The 20,786-nt window shown below is 33.9% G+C and overlaps 2 protein-coding genes across 6 annotated transcripts in view; one reads left to right on the top strand and one right to left on the bottom strand.

Annotated features, from left to right (window-relative positions):
- The window catches only part of LOC106079410 (sialin-like), a 76,975-nt gene extending 67,900 nt beyond the window's left edge, over window positions 1-9,075 (top strand). For all 4 annotated transcript variants that reach the window (XM_056044391.1, XM_056044401.1, XM_056044417.1 and 1 more), the window contains 6 exons: window positions 131-226; window positions 632-768; window positions 1,843-1,992; window positions 2,795-2,927; window positions 3,502-3,743; window positions 5,277-9,075. In XM_056044391.1, the coding sequence (XP_055900366.1) occupies window positions 131-226; window positions 632-768; window positions 1,843-1,992; window positions 2,795-2,927; window positions 3,502-3,743; window positions 5,277-5,456 (938 nt within the window). In that variant the 3' untranslated portion in view covers window positions 5,457-9,075. The remainder of the gene's footprint in view (window positions 1-130; window positions 227-631; window positions 769-1,842; window positions 1,993-2,794; window positions 2,928-3,501; window positions 3,744-5,276) is intronic.
- Window positions 9,076-14,288: 5,213 nt separating this feature from the next.
- Window positions 14,289-20,786, bottom strand: part of LOC106062539 (uncharacterized) — a 29,538-nt gene continuing 23,040 nt past the window's right edge. Inside the window, exons 13-16 of one of the 2 annotated variants that reach the window (XM_056044373.1) lie at window positions 18,217-18,326; window positions 16,938-17,129; window positions 15,857-15,938; window positions 14,289-14,936 (exon numbers count right to left, since the gene is read on the bottom strand). In XM_056044373.1, coding sequence (XP_055900348.1) covers window positions 14,854-14,936; window positions 15,857-15,938; window positions 16,938-17,129; window positions 18,217-18,326 — 467 coding nt within the window. In that variant the 3' untranslated portion in view covers window positions 14,289-14,853. Of the gene's footprint in view, window positions 14,937-15,856; window positions 15,939-16,937; window positions 17,214-18,216; window positions 18,327-20,786 lie in introns of those variants that run through there. The other variant, XM_056044381.1, reaches the window with a different exon arrangement.

The following is a 20,786-nucleotide window of genomic DNA, read 5'->3' as shown; positions in this document are numbered from 1 at the left end:
CTAGTACTTTTTCGCTTTGCTGTTGTGTCACTTTTTAACTAGTGGACAAAAACAAACAACATTATTGTGACAACATTTGACACTCTAGCTATCAGCAAACTAACAAACAAGTCACTCTCTCTCTCTCTAGGTGCTCAAGTTGGTATAGTTCTGACTTTCCCTCTCTCTGGAATGTTGTGTAAATATGGATTCGCTGAAGGATGGCCTTCTATCTTCTATGTGACAGGTGATTCGATTTTTTACTGATAAATATCCTTTTTTTCTGTTAGATTATCGTAGTGTTTATTTTTTTAATTTCTTCTTCCCTCTCTTTTCTCTATCTCACTCTCTCTCTCTCTTACTCTTTCTCTCACTTTCTTCAGTCTGTAAATATATATATAAAATATAAGTGAAACAATTCTCTTCTCACATTTGCTGCTACTATTTTTTCCCTTGTCATTCTCTCTCTCTTTCTCTCTCTCTCTCTCATTCTCTCTCTCTTTCACTCTCTCTTTTTCTCTCTCTTACACTTTCTGTCTCACTTTCTCCAGTCTGTAAATATGTATAGAATATAAGTGAAACTATTCTCTTCCCACATTTGCTGCTACTCTAGTTTCCCTTGTCACTTAGATGTTTCTTGAACATTTCCCAGGTATTGCTTGTTTTATTTGGAGCATTGCATGGATATTGCTAGTCAGTGATGATCCAAGCAAGCACAAGAGAATCTCCAAGATAGAGCGAGACTACATCATTTCATCTCTCAAAAACAGCAAAGTTTCTAATTCAGGGGTCAGTCTCTTCTAACATCCTTTCTATTGTTCTAATTAAATATATATATAGATCTATGTGGTCTTGAGAACTGGATGATTTTCATAAATGTGGCTAATGCTAATTATCCTATTAAAAAGAAAGAAATTAAAGAGCCTACTGAAAAAAAAAATCATAAGCCTTGTGAAACGATATCTCCTTAAAGCTTATGATATTTTAATAGGCATGTTCTGTTTTCGCAGAGAATAAATAAATAACTGTAGAAAATTAAACATAACAATTAATTAACAGAGACTTCGTGTTGATATAAGTAGACATTGAAGTCTACCCATTTATTAAATCACATCCTTTTAAGTACTTTCTCACAGAAACATTCACAACATATATAGACGAAATATAAACATTAGCACAAGGCAATAGAATCTGCTACCAAGCAACCAGGAGAATATATCCAGGCCTCAATGTGGCACCACTATGGAAACGTCCGTTACGAGAAATAGATAGGCTAACTGGGATAGAACACTCTTTCCAGTATAGAACACTGTTTCCACTGGGCTTTCGAAGCACAATCTATCAAACAAGCATTGTGTGAGGAGAGGATGAATGAAAGGCTCCACTAACCTTCCCATCCACCATCCCCTTCTTTATAGGGATATTGATGGTGATGGCCCTCTCATGACTAGTGGCAGTGCATTATAGGAACATGCAGGAACCCCTAATGGATTCTTCCTCTGGCCTGACCAGGAAGAAGGAACCCAGATGTTGTGTCTCGGGATAACGGATGTTATTAAATGATCATTAAGTTGATGGAGATTCTCCGAACAAAGAGATAGATGAAGAGCCATCTCTTATTCCTTGCCTCTGAGTAAAATCCTTCCCTTTGATCAAAGTTCATAGGGTGCAAGCTCAACACTCAGAGAGGCTACCCAGTAACAAATTTTGTCTACCATATTTTTTCTATGCATGATCAAGTGACATCTATTCTTCTAGTTTGAATGTGTCTGAATTTTGAAGAGACTTAAAGCTTAAAGAAGACTATGAATGAGTAATTTCTGCTGTTGGTATGCTCATTTCAGTTACCTTTTTGTTTTACAGACACTGAAAGTACCCTGGCTGAGGATATTCACTTCAATGCCAGTATGGGCTATTGTGGTGGCAAACATTACATCAGACTGGGGAGCCTATACATTACTGACCAACATACCAACATACATTAATGAAGTTTTGAAATTTGATATAACTTCTGTAAGCAAATGTCTTGCTGTGTTGTTGTTTTTTGTATGTGTAGCTAAAATATTGTTTTTTTTTTGTTTTGTTTTATGACTGTCTGACAATCCTTCTGACATGAAGATTATTATGTCCTTGTCCAAAGCTACTACAGGGTGGCAGGGTAATGGAAGCAGGGCCCAAACTCAGGCCCTTTATAATGATAGTCCTAAGAACATAGAGGATTAGTAGCATTCCAGACTGAGAGCCTATACTAATACATATACAAACATGTAGGGGGTGTGGTGAGGTGGCAGAGTGGTAATGAACTTGGCATCCAAACTGAGGAGTCTCTGGTTTCAATTTCGCTGAGAACTGGGATTTTCATTTTCTAACACCTGAGCCAAATCAACTCTGATGGGTAATTGACATTATTTGGGAAAAGTAAAGTTGGTTGGTCATTGTGCTAGCTACATTACACCATGTTTAGCCATCGGTCATAGAGACATGATCTTAACATAATCTGCCCTATAGATTGCAAGGTCATCAATAAAGTTCACAAATTGATGTAACTGTCTGTAAGCAAATGTCTGTATGTGCAGCTGACAGGAGCTAACATAATATAACTACATACTGGGGAGCATACACATAACTTACCAATATTTCAACATACTTAAAACAAAGTTATGATGTTATGTATTATTTCTAGAAGCAAATGTTTTTTGTCTGTGAGTGTGTTGTTAGGAAGTGGTACATTCTGAATGTTTGTGAAGTTGGGTAAGATTTGAATTGAACTTTGAAGAGTGACTTTACATATATCTCTTTGTTTCATGACTATCAGAATGGACTAGTATCTGCCCTACCCTACATCATGTTTTGGCTGGTGATCAACATTGGTGGCTGGTTAGCTGATTTGATCAGAAAGAAGGAACTCTTATCAACTGGAATAACAAGAAAAGTATTTACTGCTGTGGGTAAGTCAGGACTGGTCATGACAGCTAAAATCTTTTCTAATTCTAATTGATGTAAAATTCTATGTAAGCTTTAAATTATAAGAAAAATAGATTCTTTTGTGATAATATAACGATTGTACAATTGTAAAAAATTTAAGTCATGCATTGAGACATAATGAGATGCCTGATTGAGTGGATAAATGATTGGCTTCTGAAACAAGAGATCTTGAGTTCAAACCTTGATGAAAACTGGGATTTTGATTAAGGAAAAATCCTAACGGGTACCTCACCTACGCTGGGAAAGAAAGGCTGTTACTTGCTGTGCTTGCCACATGACACCCCGGTTAACCATCTCAAGAGAAATTGATGAGCATCATATCATCTGCCCCCATAGATTACAAGGTCTAAGAGGGGTACCTTTACCTTTCTTTACATAATGAAACAAATTTTTTCTTAAAACTTTGACAATTTCTCTTTCTGAATAATTATTTAGTATTTTAATAAGAAATACTTTAATGCCATGCAGCTTTACTTTATACTTTGGTGAGTTCATATTTTTATTGTTCATGCCTACACTGTTGTTTTTTTTGACCAGGTAAAATAGCCCCTGCTGTAATGCTAATTGCACTGGGCTATGTGGATTGTTCACAGCCAGCTGTAGCAGTAGGACTTTTGGTCTTTGCTGTTTCCTTGACTGGCATTCAATACAGTGGGTTTTTGGTCAACCATGTGGACATTGCCCCAGCTTTTGCTGGCATTTTGTTTGGAATCAGCAACTCTTTGGCTGCAGTGACTGGGTTTATATCTCCAGTCATTGTTGGGGTCATAACAGAAGAGGTAAAATACACACATCAATTTTAGTTAAAGAAGAGTTGTATAGATGCTTAAAGAACAATCTTTTAAAGACTTGTTTAAAGAAAAATCTTATTATAAACTTAACAGTAATCAGTCATGAAAGTATTTTTTTTTATGTGAAGCGACTATGGCTCGTCTTATGGAAATGCCTGGGCATTAGCTGTGGTTGAAACAATGTTGCCCAAACATCACCTCTCCCTCTCTACGCAGCTGATATATCCAAAGGAATGGCAAGTGCGATACAGTATGGAGTGAGTTCTGTCCTAGGCTCTGCCAGGGTGTAGCACTGAGTGTTGCAAACTGCCTTAGTGTTGTTGACTCCTGATTTTTGCTCAGGTTTGACTCCCAAAGCCTTTCCCATGATTGGGTATGGCTGCAATCATCTTCTTTTTTGAAGTAACGTCTTTATTATATAAGATAAGATAAGGCAGCAGAGTTTTTTTCTTCTAGGTGGGTAACCAGCCTTATTTAACAATGGCTTCCTGCCAAGGTTACTGGTTTAGGTGCAAGTTACTTGCCTTTGCCACTTTTCCTGTTAGTTAAAACATTTCTACCAGACTCAATATCTGCTACGCGTGAAGGTCAGAATTAGGGCTGGTTGTCAGAGGCTATTTGAAACGCATACCATTATGAAACATTTTATAGGTAGTACAGTGCTTATATCCATTACCACTCATGAAAGCATACATTGGTTTCAGAAAAGACAAGCTTACATCAGACACAGAAGATCTCTCTCTGTTTGCCCTGGCAAAATTTTAACTTTTCCTAAAAATCTTTAAACACTTTTTAGCAAAGCATGGTTATGATGGTTGGATTACTATTTTTGCTTTCACTTACAATGAAAATCTTAATTTTATTTATTGTTGAAATGCCAACAAAAGATTTTAAAATTTAAGTTTTTTTTTTTTATTTCGTTTAGAGAAATGACTTATTTAATTTAATGACATTATAAAAGAGAAAGTATTTGTGTAACTAATATACTTTAGATGTTCTTGAAGAATGTTTTTTTTATTATTTTAAACCAAGGAATTGAATATTAGCTCAATTCCTAGGAAAATAAGCTTTAATACTATATGCCATATCTCCCTTTATTTGTCCTAGCAACATGTTTCTGGAATCTACTCAATAGAGAAAGTAGCCTACAATCTATTTAGTATTTGTGAATTCCTGACTCATAGTAAATGTTACTAAAATGGCAGAGAGGTGTAACAGTAAAACTTGTTGAAAACTTCAGCTGTTAGCAATATGTTATAGGTCGTGCCTTATGCTGTCACCATTTCACCTTGTTACATAGTCCTTATCCTAAGTCATTTAGGAGTGTCATTTTCTATTGAGATTTTGATTTGCATAGTTCTAACACTTTCAGTGTAAAAAAAAAATCTCCATCATAAACCAAATGGCTAATATGCATTATTTTAAACTTATATATTTATCAAAATAGCCTATTAAATAAATCATAAAGACAACAAAAAAAAAAGCTTTTGTTGACCATTAGTGTGTAATTTTATTTTTCAGAGGCAGACGCGACTAGAATGGCAAATAGTGTTCTACATTGCTGCTGCTATCTATATTTTTGGTGCCATATTTTTTGTTATCTTTGCCTCTGGAGAACTGCAGTCTTGGTCAGCTGAAAAGGAAAAAGATGAAGAAGTGGCATTAAAAGACAATAAGGAATCATTAAATCAAGATATTTGATTTACTCAAGAATAGTGCTAAGGAATCATTAAATCCTGATAATCAATTCACTACCGGTATAGGACAATGCTAAGGAATTATGATTGAATTCTGACATTTCATTCACTGAAGGAGTATATTCAACAATTTATTTGAACAATATATCTAAGTAGTAAGACTTTGAAAAGAACTAGATTGTATTTAAATTTGAATAATCTCTTTGAAAGCTAACACAGTATAATGATATTACATGATTTATTTGTTGAAAAAAATATCCACAAAATCTTTTTATTTAGAAGTATATTATTAGGTGGCAATTTTGTAAATTATTTAAAAAAAAAACAACATTATTTAAGACTAGTGTATAAAATAAAAGAATTTTTTTGATATTAAAGAGATTAAAAAGTTTTTAGTTTTATTCTTAAAAAAAATAGTTATTCTTATAGTTTCATCTGCGTAATTTTTAAACATTTTTGTTTTTACAATAAATACCAATAGATTACCAAAGTTGTATAAAGTAAATTTATGTTAGTTGAATAATAACATAAAACCCATTTCTTTGGAAGCAAAAACTATTTTTTACTTTAGAAAATGACATTTGGACAATTAAGATTATATATATTTATATATATATATATATATATATATATATATATATATATATATATATATATATATATACACATACATATATGTATATATTTATGTATATATATATGTATATATATATATAACATAAAGTATTTAGATTAAAGTTAATACACATTTTAACTTTGAAACATACTTTTTTCTGTCCTTTGCTTATCATCATGTTAGTGGCATATATTAGTGAAAGACTGATGTGTGTCTACAGTAGTTATAGAAAAAAAAATGGTCCAGGAATCAATTTCCACGCTACTTGTTATGATAAGAAAATAAAATCAATTACAAGAATTATATTTAAAAATGGTTAATGGATATAAACATAAAATTCAAATTGAATCAATAATAATATTTTGCTACAAAATATTTTCTAATGTGTCATTTTTAAAAACATTTAGAATACAAAAAATATACCAACAAATAGATATTTTTATAATTTGATATATCATTTATTCAGTTAATAAAAAAATTATTTTGTCATGATATGACATAATGAATTCTTCCAAAGTTGAACATTTTTAGGCTATTCAAAACACAAAGAAAGTACATTTGAAATGACCTTTTCTATCATTTAAATGAAATATTTATGTTATTGACTTGTTTTTATTAGTTATATGATATCTGTGTTGATCATTTTAACTTTCTCTGTAAATTAAAATATTATTACATTTGGCATTATGAGAAGAATTTGATGAGTATTGAATAATGCTAAACTTATTGTAAACTTTTGTTTTCAATTCATTTTGTTTTTTGACTACATTAAACAAAATATAACATGAAAGAAATTAGATTGCCCTAAATTTTTTAAATTCATACTGACATTCCCATAAACGAAGGAATTTTATAATTATATTTCATGCAATACTGATTTCTTTGCCCTATGAGTTGTATTTTTAAGTAAATTTACACTCCATTGTAACTGTTATATTGCTTGTCTTTTTTTTCTTTCTTTAAAAGTTGCCCTACGCCATTTTTGTCTTGTAAATTTTAATTTAAAACCATTTTACTCTAATGTACTATTATTGAAGTTTGAAAAAAGGTTCATGGAAGTTTCAACAATTGAAGTCACATTTGTTACATAGTGAGAATTTCTTTAAAAAGAATCATGTCAGTAGTTGAATTTCCTAGTATGACTTTACATACATATATGATATACATTTTACTGGCAACAAACTGACAGAAGGATTGGATTGAGACCCAATGCTATTAGAGATATGGGGCCCTTTGTAGAGCAATGTTTCTTTGGCTCATTCTTTCAAATGATTGAAATTATTGCTTTAACAATTTTTTGGGTGCCCTCAACCTAAACTGTAGCTTGTGTTGACTATGATAAATCCAGCACTGGATGATAGGGTAGATCTGTTTACAGATCTGTATGCAAACAAAATGAATGGCTGCCTGGTTGTGCGGTTTGTGCGCTGGACTGTTGTTTGGATTTATTGATGGTCTTGGGTTTAAACCCTGCCCGCTCTCATCCACCTTTGTACTGCGAGAGGTTTGGACTAGGAAGTAAACTATCTTCAACTCTGAAGGAACATCTGAAACATACAACATTTTACAAAACATTTTTACAAACAATTTGTGTGTGATAAAGACATTGCACTTGTTCAGCATTTTCCTTTTTCAGCCATATTTACTTTATTATTTGAATCTTTTAGTACTAGAACAAGATATAGTTGAACAATTTCTGACATTTTTTGATTAGAATACTTCTTTACAATGCTTTATATTTATATGAACAAGATAATTGTTTGTAACTAAATGGTCCAGTTATTAAAGAAGTTGGAGCCATTTTTGTGATAACTTGTTAATGACATTGCTTTTGACAAACATTTGACTGAGAGTTATTTTAATATGGGCCTACAGGTTTGTAGTGATGATGTACATTTCTGTTTGTGTGTATATTTAAGGCTGTACTGTCTCATCCTTTAAGATGTCAACAAAGTTTCAACCAAATCACATCTAGAAAATAAACCTGGACTGGAATCTACTTTGAGTAATATGAAACATATGACTAGATTGATTTACTTTGTTTAAGATATTTTTTTTTGGGGGGGGGGTATAGAGAGAAGTGAAATTATAATAGAAGTTCCAACAAACCAATAAGATGATCAAATTTACAGAAAGATTTATTCTATAAGTTGAGCTTCAAATATTGGTATTTTATGAAGAATACACTGTCTTGAAATTAATTACATTTTTTCCTTATACATTTTAGAATAAAAAAAAATAATTATAAGATCTTTATATTGTTTTTAGTCTTTTACATTGTTTTATTTATTTTATGTTTAAAATTACATGATTTTTTTTATTGAGCAGGCAGATATTTGTTTTAAGCTTTAGGTTGGGGAAGTTGTTGACATATTGTACAAATATACGAGTCCATATCCTTTTTATTTTCCCCCAATTACTTGTAATAGCTTTTACCTTTTTACCCGTTAAGCATTTTAGAAACTGCAATTTATGTTTACTTTGTACTGTCACATAGAATTTGGTAAAGGAAGGTTGGCAGACTTTCCTCTGACCTCAGTGTACAAGATAATGGAGCCTGCTTTGACTATAATATGTCCACTTTGTGTGAATTACTGAGTGGCTTAAGTTGAAGTTCTAACACATTCATTCCATGGATCAAATTCATTCTTATCTAGAAATGCTGAAGACGAACACAAGCAGTGTATATTATTGACCTATCTCCTGTAAATACTCTCGTGTTGGCTGGGGGCCTCTGCTGGGGAGTACATAGCTTGGTTCTTTTAGTTCTAAATAGTCATGAATAGTTTTGGGTCACGTGCTATGTTTGATTTGACAAGTTGATGTAATGCATTCTGTCTTTATAAATGTTGCTTACCATGTTTTTTGGTTGTGTTACAGTGTGTGTGCATTTTTGCCAAGCTTAAATGAGTTAAGTTGTATTCGTGTAAATGTATTTTAAAATTACTTTTTCATGTGTTCGGTATTTTTGTTTTTCAGGACATGATTAAAAGAAAGTGTAATAATAGCTTCCTCTTTGATATTGTTTGTGCCTGTGTGTAAAGGACTGTGTGTGCCAGTGTTCTTGGTCCTAGTGAGTGGTCAGAATGCAGGTGGATGAGGCTTGATTTTATCATTTGTTTGAAACTATTTATTTTTCTCTCCATGCTAGCGTGGTTCAGCGAATACAGCCTTTGTCTTTCAGTCCAATGAGATACAACTGCCCCCAGTCTGTGTACTTTTCTTAGATTTTTGCAAGATAGATAGATAGATAGGGACATAGTAGGGCCGTATTAAAGCGAGGACAATCTGGGAGGCTGGGCTACAGTCCCAGAAAATCCACAAGAGAGGGTGCTCCACAAAAGAGATTAAAATATTTCCGAATTTCAACGTGTCACAAACTTGTACGTTTTTTTTTTCCTAACATTTTTTCACATTTTTAATTCGGCAAAAATGTTGGGATTAAGAAATGAAAGCTTGTATTATACTCGGAATAAGTTGGCTAAATACAGCTCTGGATTTACAGTGCGTCTACGAAGAGCCTTACAAACTCAAAAACTAAAATTTTCGTATTAAATATCTTTTAAAAGCAAAGTTAGATTTAATTTTTTTTTAATATAAAATACTAGTTGACCCACGGCGTAGCATACGCCGCTATTTTGCAGGGCCGGCCTTAGGCCACTGCAACCTTTGCGACTGCAGTGGGCCTCGCACTTTCATAGGATCCGCGCTAATTCTAGGTGTTAATTATTAAATTAAACCATTTTATTCCCGCCTCCTCCTGATTTACCAGGAGCTCCTGGAAATCTTCTGAAATTGCAAAATATACGAAAAAGTCTTGGGAATCTCCCAAAATTATTAAAATCTTTTGAAAACTCATAAAAATCTTCTGAAATATACATACAAAAATTTTTAATTTTGGGGTGTCATTCAATATCGAAAACGCCAATTCTACGCGCGATATAAAAAAAATAATAAAAAAACAAAAAAAACGGCATTATGCATTATACCCGTAATTGTGGAATCTGTTGAAAGAAGCTATACGCGCCTCAAACTAATGAAGAATTACTTGAGGTCAACGATTCTCGAAGACAGATTGAAACATTTGGTAATTCTTGCTATTGAGCGTGATCTATTTAGGAAACAGAATTTTTATTATATACTGTATGACTTTGCTACACGCAAGGTTCGTAAAGTAATTCTGTATGTAGTAATGAATGAATAAAATGCAAAGACGAATTTATTCTCTAATACGAACTCTTTCACTTATTATCCGTATCCCTACCAAAACTTGGCCCCGCGAAATCCGTTTCGCATAGGGCTCCACAATGGTTTAGTCCGACTCTGCTATTTAGTGACGGGTGAATACAGAGTAGATTACTTGTTCTCAACCCCCCTCTTTTTTTTTCGCAGCTAAAGTTACGTGGGGTAACTCTAGTCCGACTTGCAGAAATAAAAGAGTGATCTTTCCATGACTTCTTGGTCACAATGGTTAAGTCTGGCCCTGCTATTTAGTGACGGGTGAATACTATTTGTCTTCCCCCCCCCCTTTTTTTTTTTCGCCGCTAAAGTTACGTGGGGGTAACTCTAGTCCGACTTGCAGAAATAAAAGAGTGATCTTTCCTTTACTTATTCTTGTCCAAACTGGTGAGCCATGAAGAGAAGTATATATAGAGATAGCTTGCTTTTAGATACAAGTATTTTTCTTCATAAGTGGATCTTTATTAAAGCTTTCGAACAATTGTGGAACCACAAATATCCTGCCCAGGGGCCTCCACATACTTAAATCTGGCTCTGAGATAGATAGATAGGATAGATAGATAGATAGGATAGATAGATAGATAGATAGGATAGGATAGGATAGATAGATAGATAGGATAGATAGATAGATAGGATAGGATAGATAGATAGATAGGATATATATATATATATATATATATATATATATATATATATATATATATATATATATATAGATAGATAGATAGATAGATAGATAGACAGATAGATAGATAGATAGATAGATAGATAGATAGATAGCTAAGATAAATAGATAGATAGATAGATAGATAGATTCATAGATAGCTAAGATAAATAGATATATAGATATATATATATATATATATATATATATATAGATAGATAGATAGATAGATAGATAGATAGATAGATAGATAGATAGATAAGATAAATAGATAGGTAGATAGATAGATAGATAGATAGATAGATAGATAGATAGATAGATAGATAGATAGATAGATGGATAGCTAAGATAAATAGATAGATAGCTAGATAGATAGATAGATAGATAAATAGATAGATAGATAGATAGATAGATAGATAGATAGATAGATAAGATAGATAGATAGATAGATAGATAGATAGATAGATAGATAGATAGATAGATAGATATCTGTGGCATTTTACGTCTCGAGAGACGATCTTTTCCCTTTGCAACTTCTTGTGTGACTAAAGAGGCCAACCCTTGATACACAGCTGCGATCGCAGGTTGGGCATATATAATCACCAGGCGCCGTTGCATTTTCACCCTTCTTTCTGCTTCTGTTGTGTATGACATCTGCAATCTGTGACCCTTCCTTTATGCTTTCTCTCCATGTGGATCTGTCCAGTGCCACCTCTTCCCAGTTGCCAGTGTCGATTTTGAAGAGCTTCATGTCGAGTTTGCATACATCCGTATAACGTAAAAGTGGGCGACCAGCGGCTCTCCTGCCTTCTATTAGATCGCCATACATACAGGATGTCCTGTGGAAGTCGACCTACTGGCATTCTACGAACGTGGCCAAGCCAGCCAAGGCGTCTGCTGCTGATAACAGAGCGGATGTCCTGGCATCCTGCTCTATGTAGCACTTCCTCATTGGTTATCTTATCTTGCCACCTTATTTTAAAGATCCGCCTTAGGCATCGGAGGTGGAAGACATTCAGCTTTTTTTCCTGCCATGAATAGGTTGACCATGTTTCACTTCCGTACAGCAAGGTGCTCAACACACAGGTCCGGTAGACTAGGGCTTTGGTACTGCTAGTCAGCAATATGTTGTCCCAGACTCTTTTCTGCATTCGTGACATGGTGGCCATTGCCTTGGCTATCCTGTTGTTTATGTCTTTATCCAGTAGAGTGTTGTTGGATATGATGGAGCCAAGGTAACAAAAGTGATCAACAACTTCTAGTGGTTGGCCATTAATGCTTACTTGAGGTGCAGTGTTTGTGTTTTGGACAAGTATCTTAGTCTTGCTTTGACTGATGTTTAAGCCGAACTTCTGGCAAGCAGCAGATAGTTTGTCAACCATGGACTGTAGCTGATAGATAGATAGATAAGATAAATAGATAGATAAGATAGATAGATAGATGAGAGATAAATAAATAAGATAGATAGATAGTTAGATAGATATTGGACTAGTCGATCATTTGTCAGAATCCTATCGCAACATTCATTCAATCAGACCAGTCAGTTATTTGGACCACATGATCGTGTGCAAAAGTGGTCCAATTAACCAGAATCCACTCTGGTTAAAAGTAATTAAAGGTACAGCCTTCTATTCAATGAACGATTGCCTACCAAAGTTTTAGTGCTACCAAGTAATGTAGATATAAGTTTTTAGTACTCTCCATCACCCCCAGGCAAAGGTCCTTCCAAGACCTACATAGCTTGCATATATTACACTAGCTAGGAGAACTAGCAAAATAAAGAAAAGCAACGCTAATAATGTTTATCATGTTATACACTCACATATGGTCACCCTGAAACAATACATACGAGGTCTATGCTTTACCAGTATTCGTTAAAACCTTTTATCGCCATGTTCATTTTGATTATATTGTGCCTTTAAAGATCGCTTAACGGTAGCCCAGTAACAACATGGTGTTACGGGATATCTAAGATACATGCTGAACACAGTCATCCCCCTTAGTTTGCTTGTCGATCTTAAACATTCAGATCTCATTCTTTGAGTAATCACGTAGAAAGAGAAGAGAGGGTGATGTGGAGAACTGCGGAGGCGATGTAAGCCAATATAAAGAGCAAATTTGGGAGAGATTTTCAAATAGACAAACCAAACAATGTCAAGGACATCATATTGAAAGATCATTATTGCTAAATAATACTACAAAATAAGAATAATAAGGCTTGTCTTCCAGTCCGAAGATTAATGAAGAATGCAGTATTTGTTTAACCCTATTCTGCGCAGCCCCAGCTATTACACATCCAGCGCAGGCATAGCCATTGTCCGCCGGTGGTCGATTAAGATTTTCTTTTCGCCGTCTACGTCTGTCCTCGGCAACGGATTTTCTTTCGGTCTCCAATAGGTATCCAGCCAAATCCAGCTGTCTGGTTCTGAAGCTGCATGCAACCAGGTGCTCTCTTCGATGTCAGTGAAAGCAAGTTGAAGCCTAAGCTGGTCTTTAAAGCGTTTACGTCGACCACCTTTCAGCTCACCAAAAAAAAAGACATACGTGGCATACGTTCGTCCCCAATACGTGATACGTGCCCTGCCCGGTGTAACTGTCGGACCATAAGAATTCCCTCTATACTGTCCATGCCGGCGTTCGCAAGAACATCGCTATATGTACAAGTCAAAGATGTTAAAAAATGTGATTCTACACAGTGCTAAAAAGTGAATAAACTTTTTAAAATACATTGATGATCATTACTTTCTGTACTCTGTCTACCGGATACAACAAACAAACTATTTATAGTTATCCGCTATTTATAAAAATCTAAAAATAGAGTCTGAAACTCCATCTTGCATCCAGTTAACTTCTATACAAGTTCTTCTAAAACCAGGATTTCAAAACCGAAATGATAGATTTATTACATTCTTTTGATTAGTCTTACATTGAGTCCTAAATTAACTAAGGGCTGTTTTGCATGCGCAACGCAAAGCAACTATGAGTGATTTTCTTTGCTCGCTTTCTAATTACTTCAGCTTTAGATTGTTCACAAATACATGAACAAAAACAAACATCTTTGTTTTCTGCTGCAATAGCTGTGCTGGGTTTATCTTTAGGGAACCAAGCATTAGTATAAGGTCCCACACTTGCTTGAGGGCTCACAAAATTGATTCCGAAGATATTTTTTATCATTCCGAAGCAAGAACTAATGAAAAATTGCCTAATGTTAATTGCAAGGGGTCCCATATCTTAAATAGCGTAGAGCCCTATCCTGTGTAAATCTATATCTTTCGGAGATTGTCTACACTCTACAGATTTATGTAAGAAAACAGGCATAGTGTACATTTAGTTTTTATTTCATTCTGCAGACAACCATCCCAACACTTAATACATCGCATACAGTCATGGAAACACTATACATGTAAAGTAGACACACTGGTGATGCAGTTTGTTTTATCAATGGGCTTAATGTTAGTAAAATAAGAACATGAGACTATATTCTATGTTGTCATTTGATGCCATGCATTATTATCTTGAGATAACAATGTCTATTTAAATGAACTAAATAGTTTGACATCACAAATGACAAAAAAAAAAGAACTAATTTTGCCTTTCACAACCTCATAAAATGCCATAAATAAATGAAATGTAGGCTATAAGTTATTGTAGGATATTCATGAATGTGCTAACTATATTTGAAATGAATGTAAATCAAAGGGCTACATTTGGTACTAAATATATTTATCCACAAGATACCATACAAAATACAGGTGAATTCGGTTTGATGAATTCAAACAGAACAAGATGAAGAATGAACTCCGAGGATGAGAACCTCAAAGCGAAATGCTGTGATTCGTACAAATCTTGAAGTAATGGAAGGAATTGAAAAACACTGTTCGTTTATTTGATTAAGAAGTATGCACCAATTCCACCTCCAGCACCACCTATGATAACCATAGCTATACCAAGGCCTGCCATTGAGCCTGAAGAACACAAAAATAATATCATTAGTTTTTGTTTTTTTACATTAAGTTGATAAGTTTAAGTAAAAACAATAGGTACGAGCAAGGCATTCCAACAGAGCCTACGATACGGAATCTCTACTTTCAAATCAATAAGACCATTATGTAACATCTAGGCCCTAGATCTTGTTCCATACCCCCTTCCCCCCAACCACAACATAACGAATTGAAAAAAATAAAAAAAAAGTTAAACAGACAGCTGTGTATTTCTTTTTTCTTTTTGCAAACCTTCTATTTCCTGACTCTGTCTGGGAGTATTTTTGTTTGCAAACCTTCTATTTCCTGACTCTGGGAGTATTTTTGTTTGCAAACCTTCTATTTCCTGACTCTGGGAGTATTTCTTTTAATACCTTATTTCTCCCACTTCCCATTCTCGGATCAAGTTCAAACTTGACACAATTAGCTATCGTCGATGACAAGACACGAATCAAACAAAAAATAACAAATAATTTAATCCATTATTGGTATTTATTGATTTTTTGGGGGAGAAAAACCTTGCAATACTGAGAGATATGTCAGCGATACTCTTCCTTCACTTCCTTGTTTAAGTTATTTTTAAATAGTTTGCTTGTTTTTTTTTTTTATTAACTTATTAAACTTTTTATTAACTGCCCCTCGCTGAATTATGTATTTAAAAAAAAAAATATTATTACCATTAACATATTTTTTTGTTAAATACTAATGAACGGTTTGAAAACAAACAAAAAATGTACATATAATTAATGAATCCTCTCAAAAACAAAATTTACACCTTCATTATCATTATTTTAGATAATGGTTATTTTAACATAGACCACATTTTATTTCCGTTGAATGAAACTAAACAACTATTGTGATTAAATAATAATTATAGTGAAAAAACATCGAGGGAATATGCTAACCTGGAGAATAGCCACTGTCAGAATTTGAATTTGAATTTCCAGTGCTGGGTACGATCTTAGCTGTTTTTCTCACTGGAAGAGGCTGTTGACAATAAAGTGACAGAGATCAATACACAATACAGTTATACATTAAACCCAAACATTTTTGTTTCAACAAAAGGGCTACACGCTGGGAAACACAGAGATGTGGACAAATTGTCCATTAAATGACTAGAGTCAAAATGTCAAGAACTCCTTGTTCCATGTGTGTCTGTATTCGTGTTAGTATTTGTATTCGTGTTAGTATTTGTATTCGTGTTAGTATTTGTATTCGTGTTAGTATTTGTATTCGTGTTAGTATTTGTATTCGTGTTAGTATTTGTATTCTTGTTTGCATTTGTATTCATACATTCATATAGCTTGTTATTCTTGACCAGTTCTGGACTGCGCTATTGTGTGTTACCACTGACGTGTTTTTATTATAAAGCTTGTATTTACTCACTCCGTCTGTCTGTCTGGGTGGATTCTTGCACATTTTCCCCCCACTTCCCATTCTCGGGTCCAGTTAAAATTCTGCACAACTATTTATTTATTATTCATTCATGACAACACACGAATCAACCAAAGACTAACCAATTAGGTAATCATTTAATGATAATTATGAGTTGTTGTTTTTTTTTTTTTTTGTTTAATTGGAAAACTGGAGATAAACTATGCAACTTATGGCAGCGATTGAACGGTTGTCTCCCTTCACTCTATATGAGCTTTGTTTTTAAAAGAGTATTTTTTTTTTTAATTTTGCTTATTCAATGTTTCCTGAAAAGGTAATATGTAAGTTCAGTATATTTAATTATGTTTACTTGTATATCTCTTGAGTTGACAGCACAATGTCATGTCTTTGAATCAAATGATTGGCAGTGCCTTTATTAGATGTATTTGATAATCAAGTTAAGAATGTATCTGATAATCAATTTTGAATTGATGTAGTGCATTGCTATTAGCAACTATACAGCCCATAACAATTTTCAGAACTGAGTCAATTTAGACTAAATAAGTATACACGTGGTGTCAGCAGTGAGAACCACGAGTTAACAGTTTTTACCTTGCTGATTTGATTTGTGTTAGGGTCATAGACGTTGATCATTAACGTTCCGTTAGCAATGGTGTTCTCAAGGTTATAGGCGGCGGTATCCAAATCTATTGGGGGAGGAAGCTGAACGGACGAATCGCCTGAATATGGTGGAGCATCCAAGAGCTCAAATTCCAGGATGGCGTCATTTTGCTCATAGTAAACCTGTTCATAGTAAAGATAAAGTTCGTAGTAAACCTAAATATAATGCTCAAATTCCAGGATGGCGTCATTTTGCTCATAGTAAACCTGTTCATAGTAAACCTGTTCATAGTAAACCTGTTCATAGTAAACCTGTTCATAGTAAACCTGTTCATAGTAAAGATAAAATTTACAGTAAACAGAAATATGATGTACATGATAAAAATTAAAAACATATTTCATAAAACATAAATATAAACAAAGAATGGTGTTCTTTGTAAACCAAAAACAAATGTTTAAAGAAAGTCAATTCGTATTTCGATTTAGTTAACTGTGTTAGATCATTTTAAAAATTTGTAGATGTAGTAAAAGTATGCAAGAAAAGTCTGTAGTAAAAATATTTTGGCTTAATTTTCTTGTTAGGGAAAGTTAATCCTCAATAGAATCACTCCACATCCTGGAAATGCAGAGACTCTCCATTATTTAAAGACCCAGAACAATACATTTTATGTTCTCCCCATTGTGAATCATACTGAACAAGATGCAGATTAAAGTCCTGAGGCTTATAACACACAAACATTTACATTTGATAGGAGAAACACTAAATTGACCAACATGAGATACAGGACAGAAGACTAAAAAGTAAAGTAGCAACAATACAGATAACATTGAACCCTAACTTACAAATACAAACACATAATTTAAGTATCTAATTAACAAGCACGACTAGATAAATTCCTGGATATACGTAAAAATGAATTATCTTATCTTTTGAAGGAACGACTGTAATTTATAAGATTAGAATAAGTTATTAGCCATAAAGTTACGTTATCAGTCAGTTTGACGTATCGATTAGGTCAATGTATCACGTTAATTTTTTTTTTCAAAATAAAAACATTCTCTTCTTCCAATTAGACATTGTAGATACTCGTCACTCCCAGGCAGGCCTGTGCCTGGCATTTGTAAAAGTATCACTGGGTGGCCAGATTATAGGAAGCTTATATAGTAGTTACGTACAGTTTCCTTCTCTCTCTCTCTCTCTCTCTCTCTCTCTCTCTGTATATATATATATAAATAGATAGATAGATAGATGCCTGGATTGAACGTATACCTGAAGATCTGCAATACGAATCATTCTGACTCCTGCAGCTTTGGACAGAGAAACGACTGCATTCCATTTGAACATGTCCAAGTTCGTTTGCATCACACTTTCCTTGGCACCTGTTGGCAGTAATGAGGAAAGAAATGAAAGTACGATATTGGAGGAAGATTAGTTAAATGTTATCGAGATATTAGTAGTGATTGGAACTAAACTAACTTTTAAAAGTTAAACTAAAACTAGTTTTCAACTAAAATAAAGTAGTTAAACTAAAAGTTTATCATGAATTTCAAAATAAAGTTAAACTAAACTAAAGAAAATTAATTAAACTATACAAACTTTTCATAACTTTTTTTTTTTTTGGGGGGGGGGGGGGTAGGGGGGGGGCTGAACTAGACCTATATAGATATAATCATCCGACTGTATACCTACGGTTCGATCTTATTCTTTTAACTTAGTAGAGATATGTATCCATAATAAAATCAGTAATAAGGAATGTGTTTCTTACATAAACGTTAATGCACAATAAAATAAAAAAACAGATGTTTAAATAAATGACACACCAGCGTAGCTCATTTCTTTTCTGCCTCCATAGAGAACAACATCGGACAGATAAGTTAACTTAAGACTATTTGGTGTTAATTGTCTGTTATTATTTTTTGTTTGTTTTGTAGCTGATGAAGGCCTCGTGGCCCAAACGTCCTTTGTTTTACTTGGTCCGGCAGGGTTACATATATGCATGTTTTTCGTATTTTCTATACAGTCATATACCCCTGCAGCAGTAAATCTTTGTGTGTTTTTTTTTAGTCTTTAAATAAATATGTGTGCTTGTATTTTTGCCTTGAACTCAAACCTTTAGAAAAGAATGGTACTCTTTTTTTTTTTAAATTATATAAACTTATAAAGCCTAACGGAAAATCTTACTTATACCGGTAAAGTTTAAAATCTCATTAAGTAACATATGTATGATATTTCACGTTTAGATCTAGTAGCCAAAGAAATAAAAACCAAATCGTTGGAGTTTTAAGAAACATTTGACCTGTATAACTATTTTATAGTGTAAAATACATGCTTGACTAACCATGCCGATGTGCTATTTTCTTGTCTGACCACTAAAAATACAACTTACACTATTGCATAACCGTTAAACGCGCAAAGAAAAAAAAAACAGGGTGGTCTTGTCATTATGGACTTCACACTCAGTACACTATATAGGCCTACACGTGTTCTTCTATCTGGCCAGGTTGTTAAAATCTGTTGGACACACCGTCTATTTACTTTCTGGGCAGGGAGGGTGTGTAACTATTTTAGAAAACAGGGATGTGCGTTTCAATCCTGACCACATGTTGAAAAGTTGTACAAATTTTAATTAAACTTTTTAGTTAGTAGCTAAAAAAAATTAATTAAACTACGATCTTAACTAAACTTTTTTTTTCTAGTTAAACAGTGGCCTTAATTATTTTTTTTTAGTTAAACTAAAAGTTTCTAACTTTTAAAAGTTTCTAACTTTTTAGTTAACTTTTGCCCATCACTAGTAAATAGGATAGTGAGTTTAGTGAAATATGAGTGATAGCTTGGTGAGTGAAAAGTGAGAGCTCCGTTGTGTTTTAGTGACAGGATGGTTAGGTACTGGTTACAATGAGATGACATCTCGATATGTCGTGGCTGCTCGAAGTAAAATCCAAGAAGAATGTAGAATTTTAAATGACAATAAAGAAAGATAATATTCTCGCACGACAAATCACAAACGTAGGCGTTTTCCTAGGATTGAGTTGATTAGTTATTTGATATTTTATATTTTTCAAAGAAATCATGTTGAATTCAAGGAAATAGCGTCTATTTTGATCAAGAATATTTCCTGGTTAATTCACTTGTTTAAATAAATTGGGGAAAAAAAAGGTTAGTAGAAATTTCACCAAAAACTAAAATACAATTAACAGTTTACTGACCTGGCTAAAGATAAAGCAGAATAGTTATTCTGAGGCATGAACATCACCAGCAAAAAACAACCCTCTCTCTAACTCTCTCTCTCTTACACACACACACACACTCACTCTCTCTCTTACAAACTCTCTCTCTCTCTTATGAGTCATGAACATCTCCACCAAATAAAAGTCTCTCTCACTTTCTCTCTCTCTTATACACTCTCTCTATCACATTCTCTCTCTTACACACACTCTCTCTCTTACACACTCTCTCTCTTACAATCTCTCTCACTTTCTCTCTCTCTCTTACACACACTCTCTCTCACTTTCTCTCTTACACACACACTCTCTCTCTTACACACTCTCTCTCTTACTTTCTCTCTCTCTCTCTCACTTTCTCTCTCTTTTACACACATTCTCTCGCACTTTCTCTCTCTCTCTTACACACACACTCTCTCTCTTTTACACACTGTCTCACTCTCTCTCTCACACACACTCTCTCTCACACACACTCTCTCTCACTTTCTCTCGTACACACACTCGTACACACATTCTCTCGCACTTTCTCTCTCTCTCTTACACACACACTCTCTCTCTTTTACACACTGTCTCACTCTCTCTCTCACACACACTCTCTCTCACACACACTCTCTCTCA

This window comes from Biomphalaria glabrata, chromosome 1 (assembly GCF_947242115.1).
Source record: "Biomphalaria glabrata chromosome 1, xgBioGlab47.1, whole genome shotgun sequence".
Lineage (NCBI taxonomy): Eukaryota > Metazoa > Mollusca > Gastropoda > Planorbidae > Biomphalaria > Biomphalaria glabrata.
The sequence above is the reverse complement of the archived record's forward strand: the minus strand, read 5'-3'. Positions and strand labels throughout refer to the sequence as shown.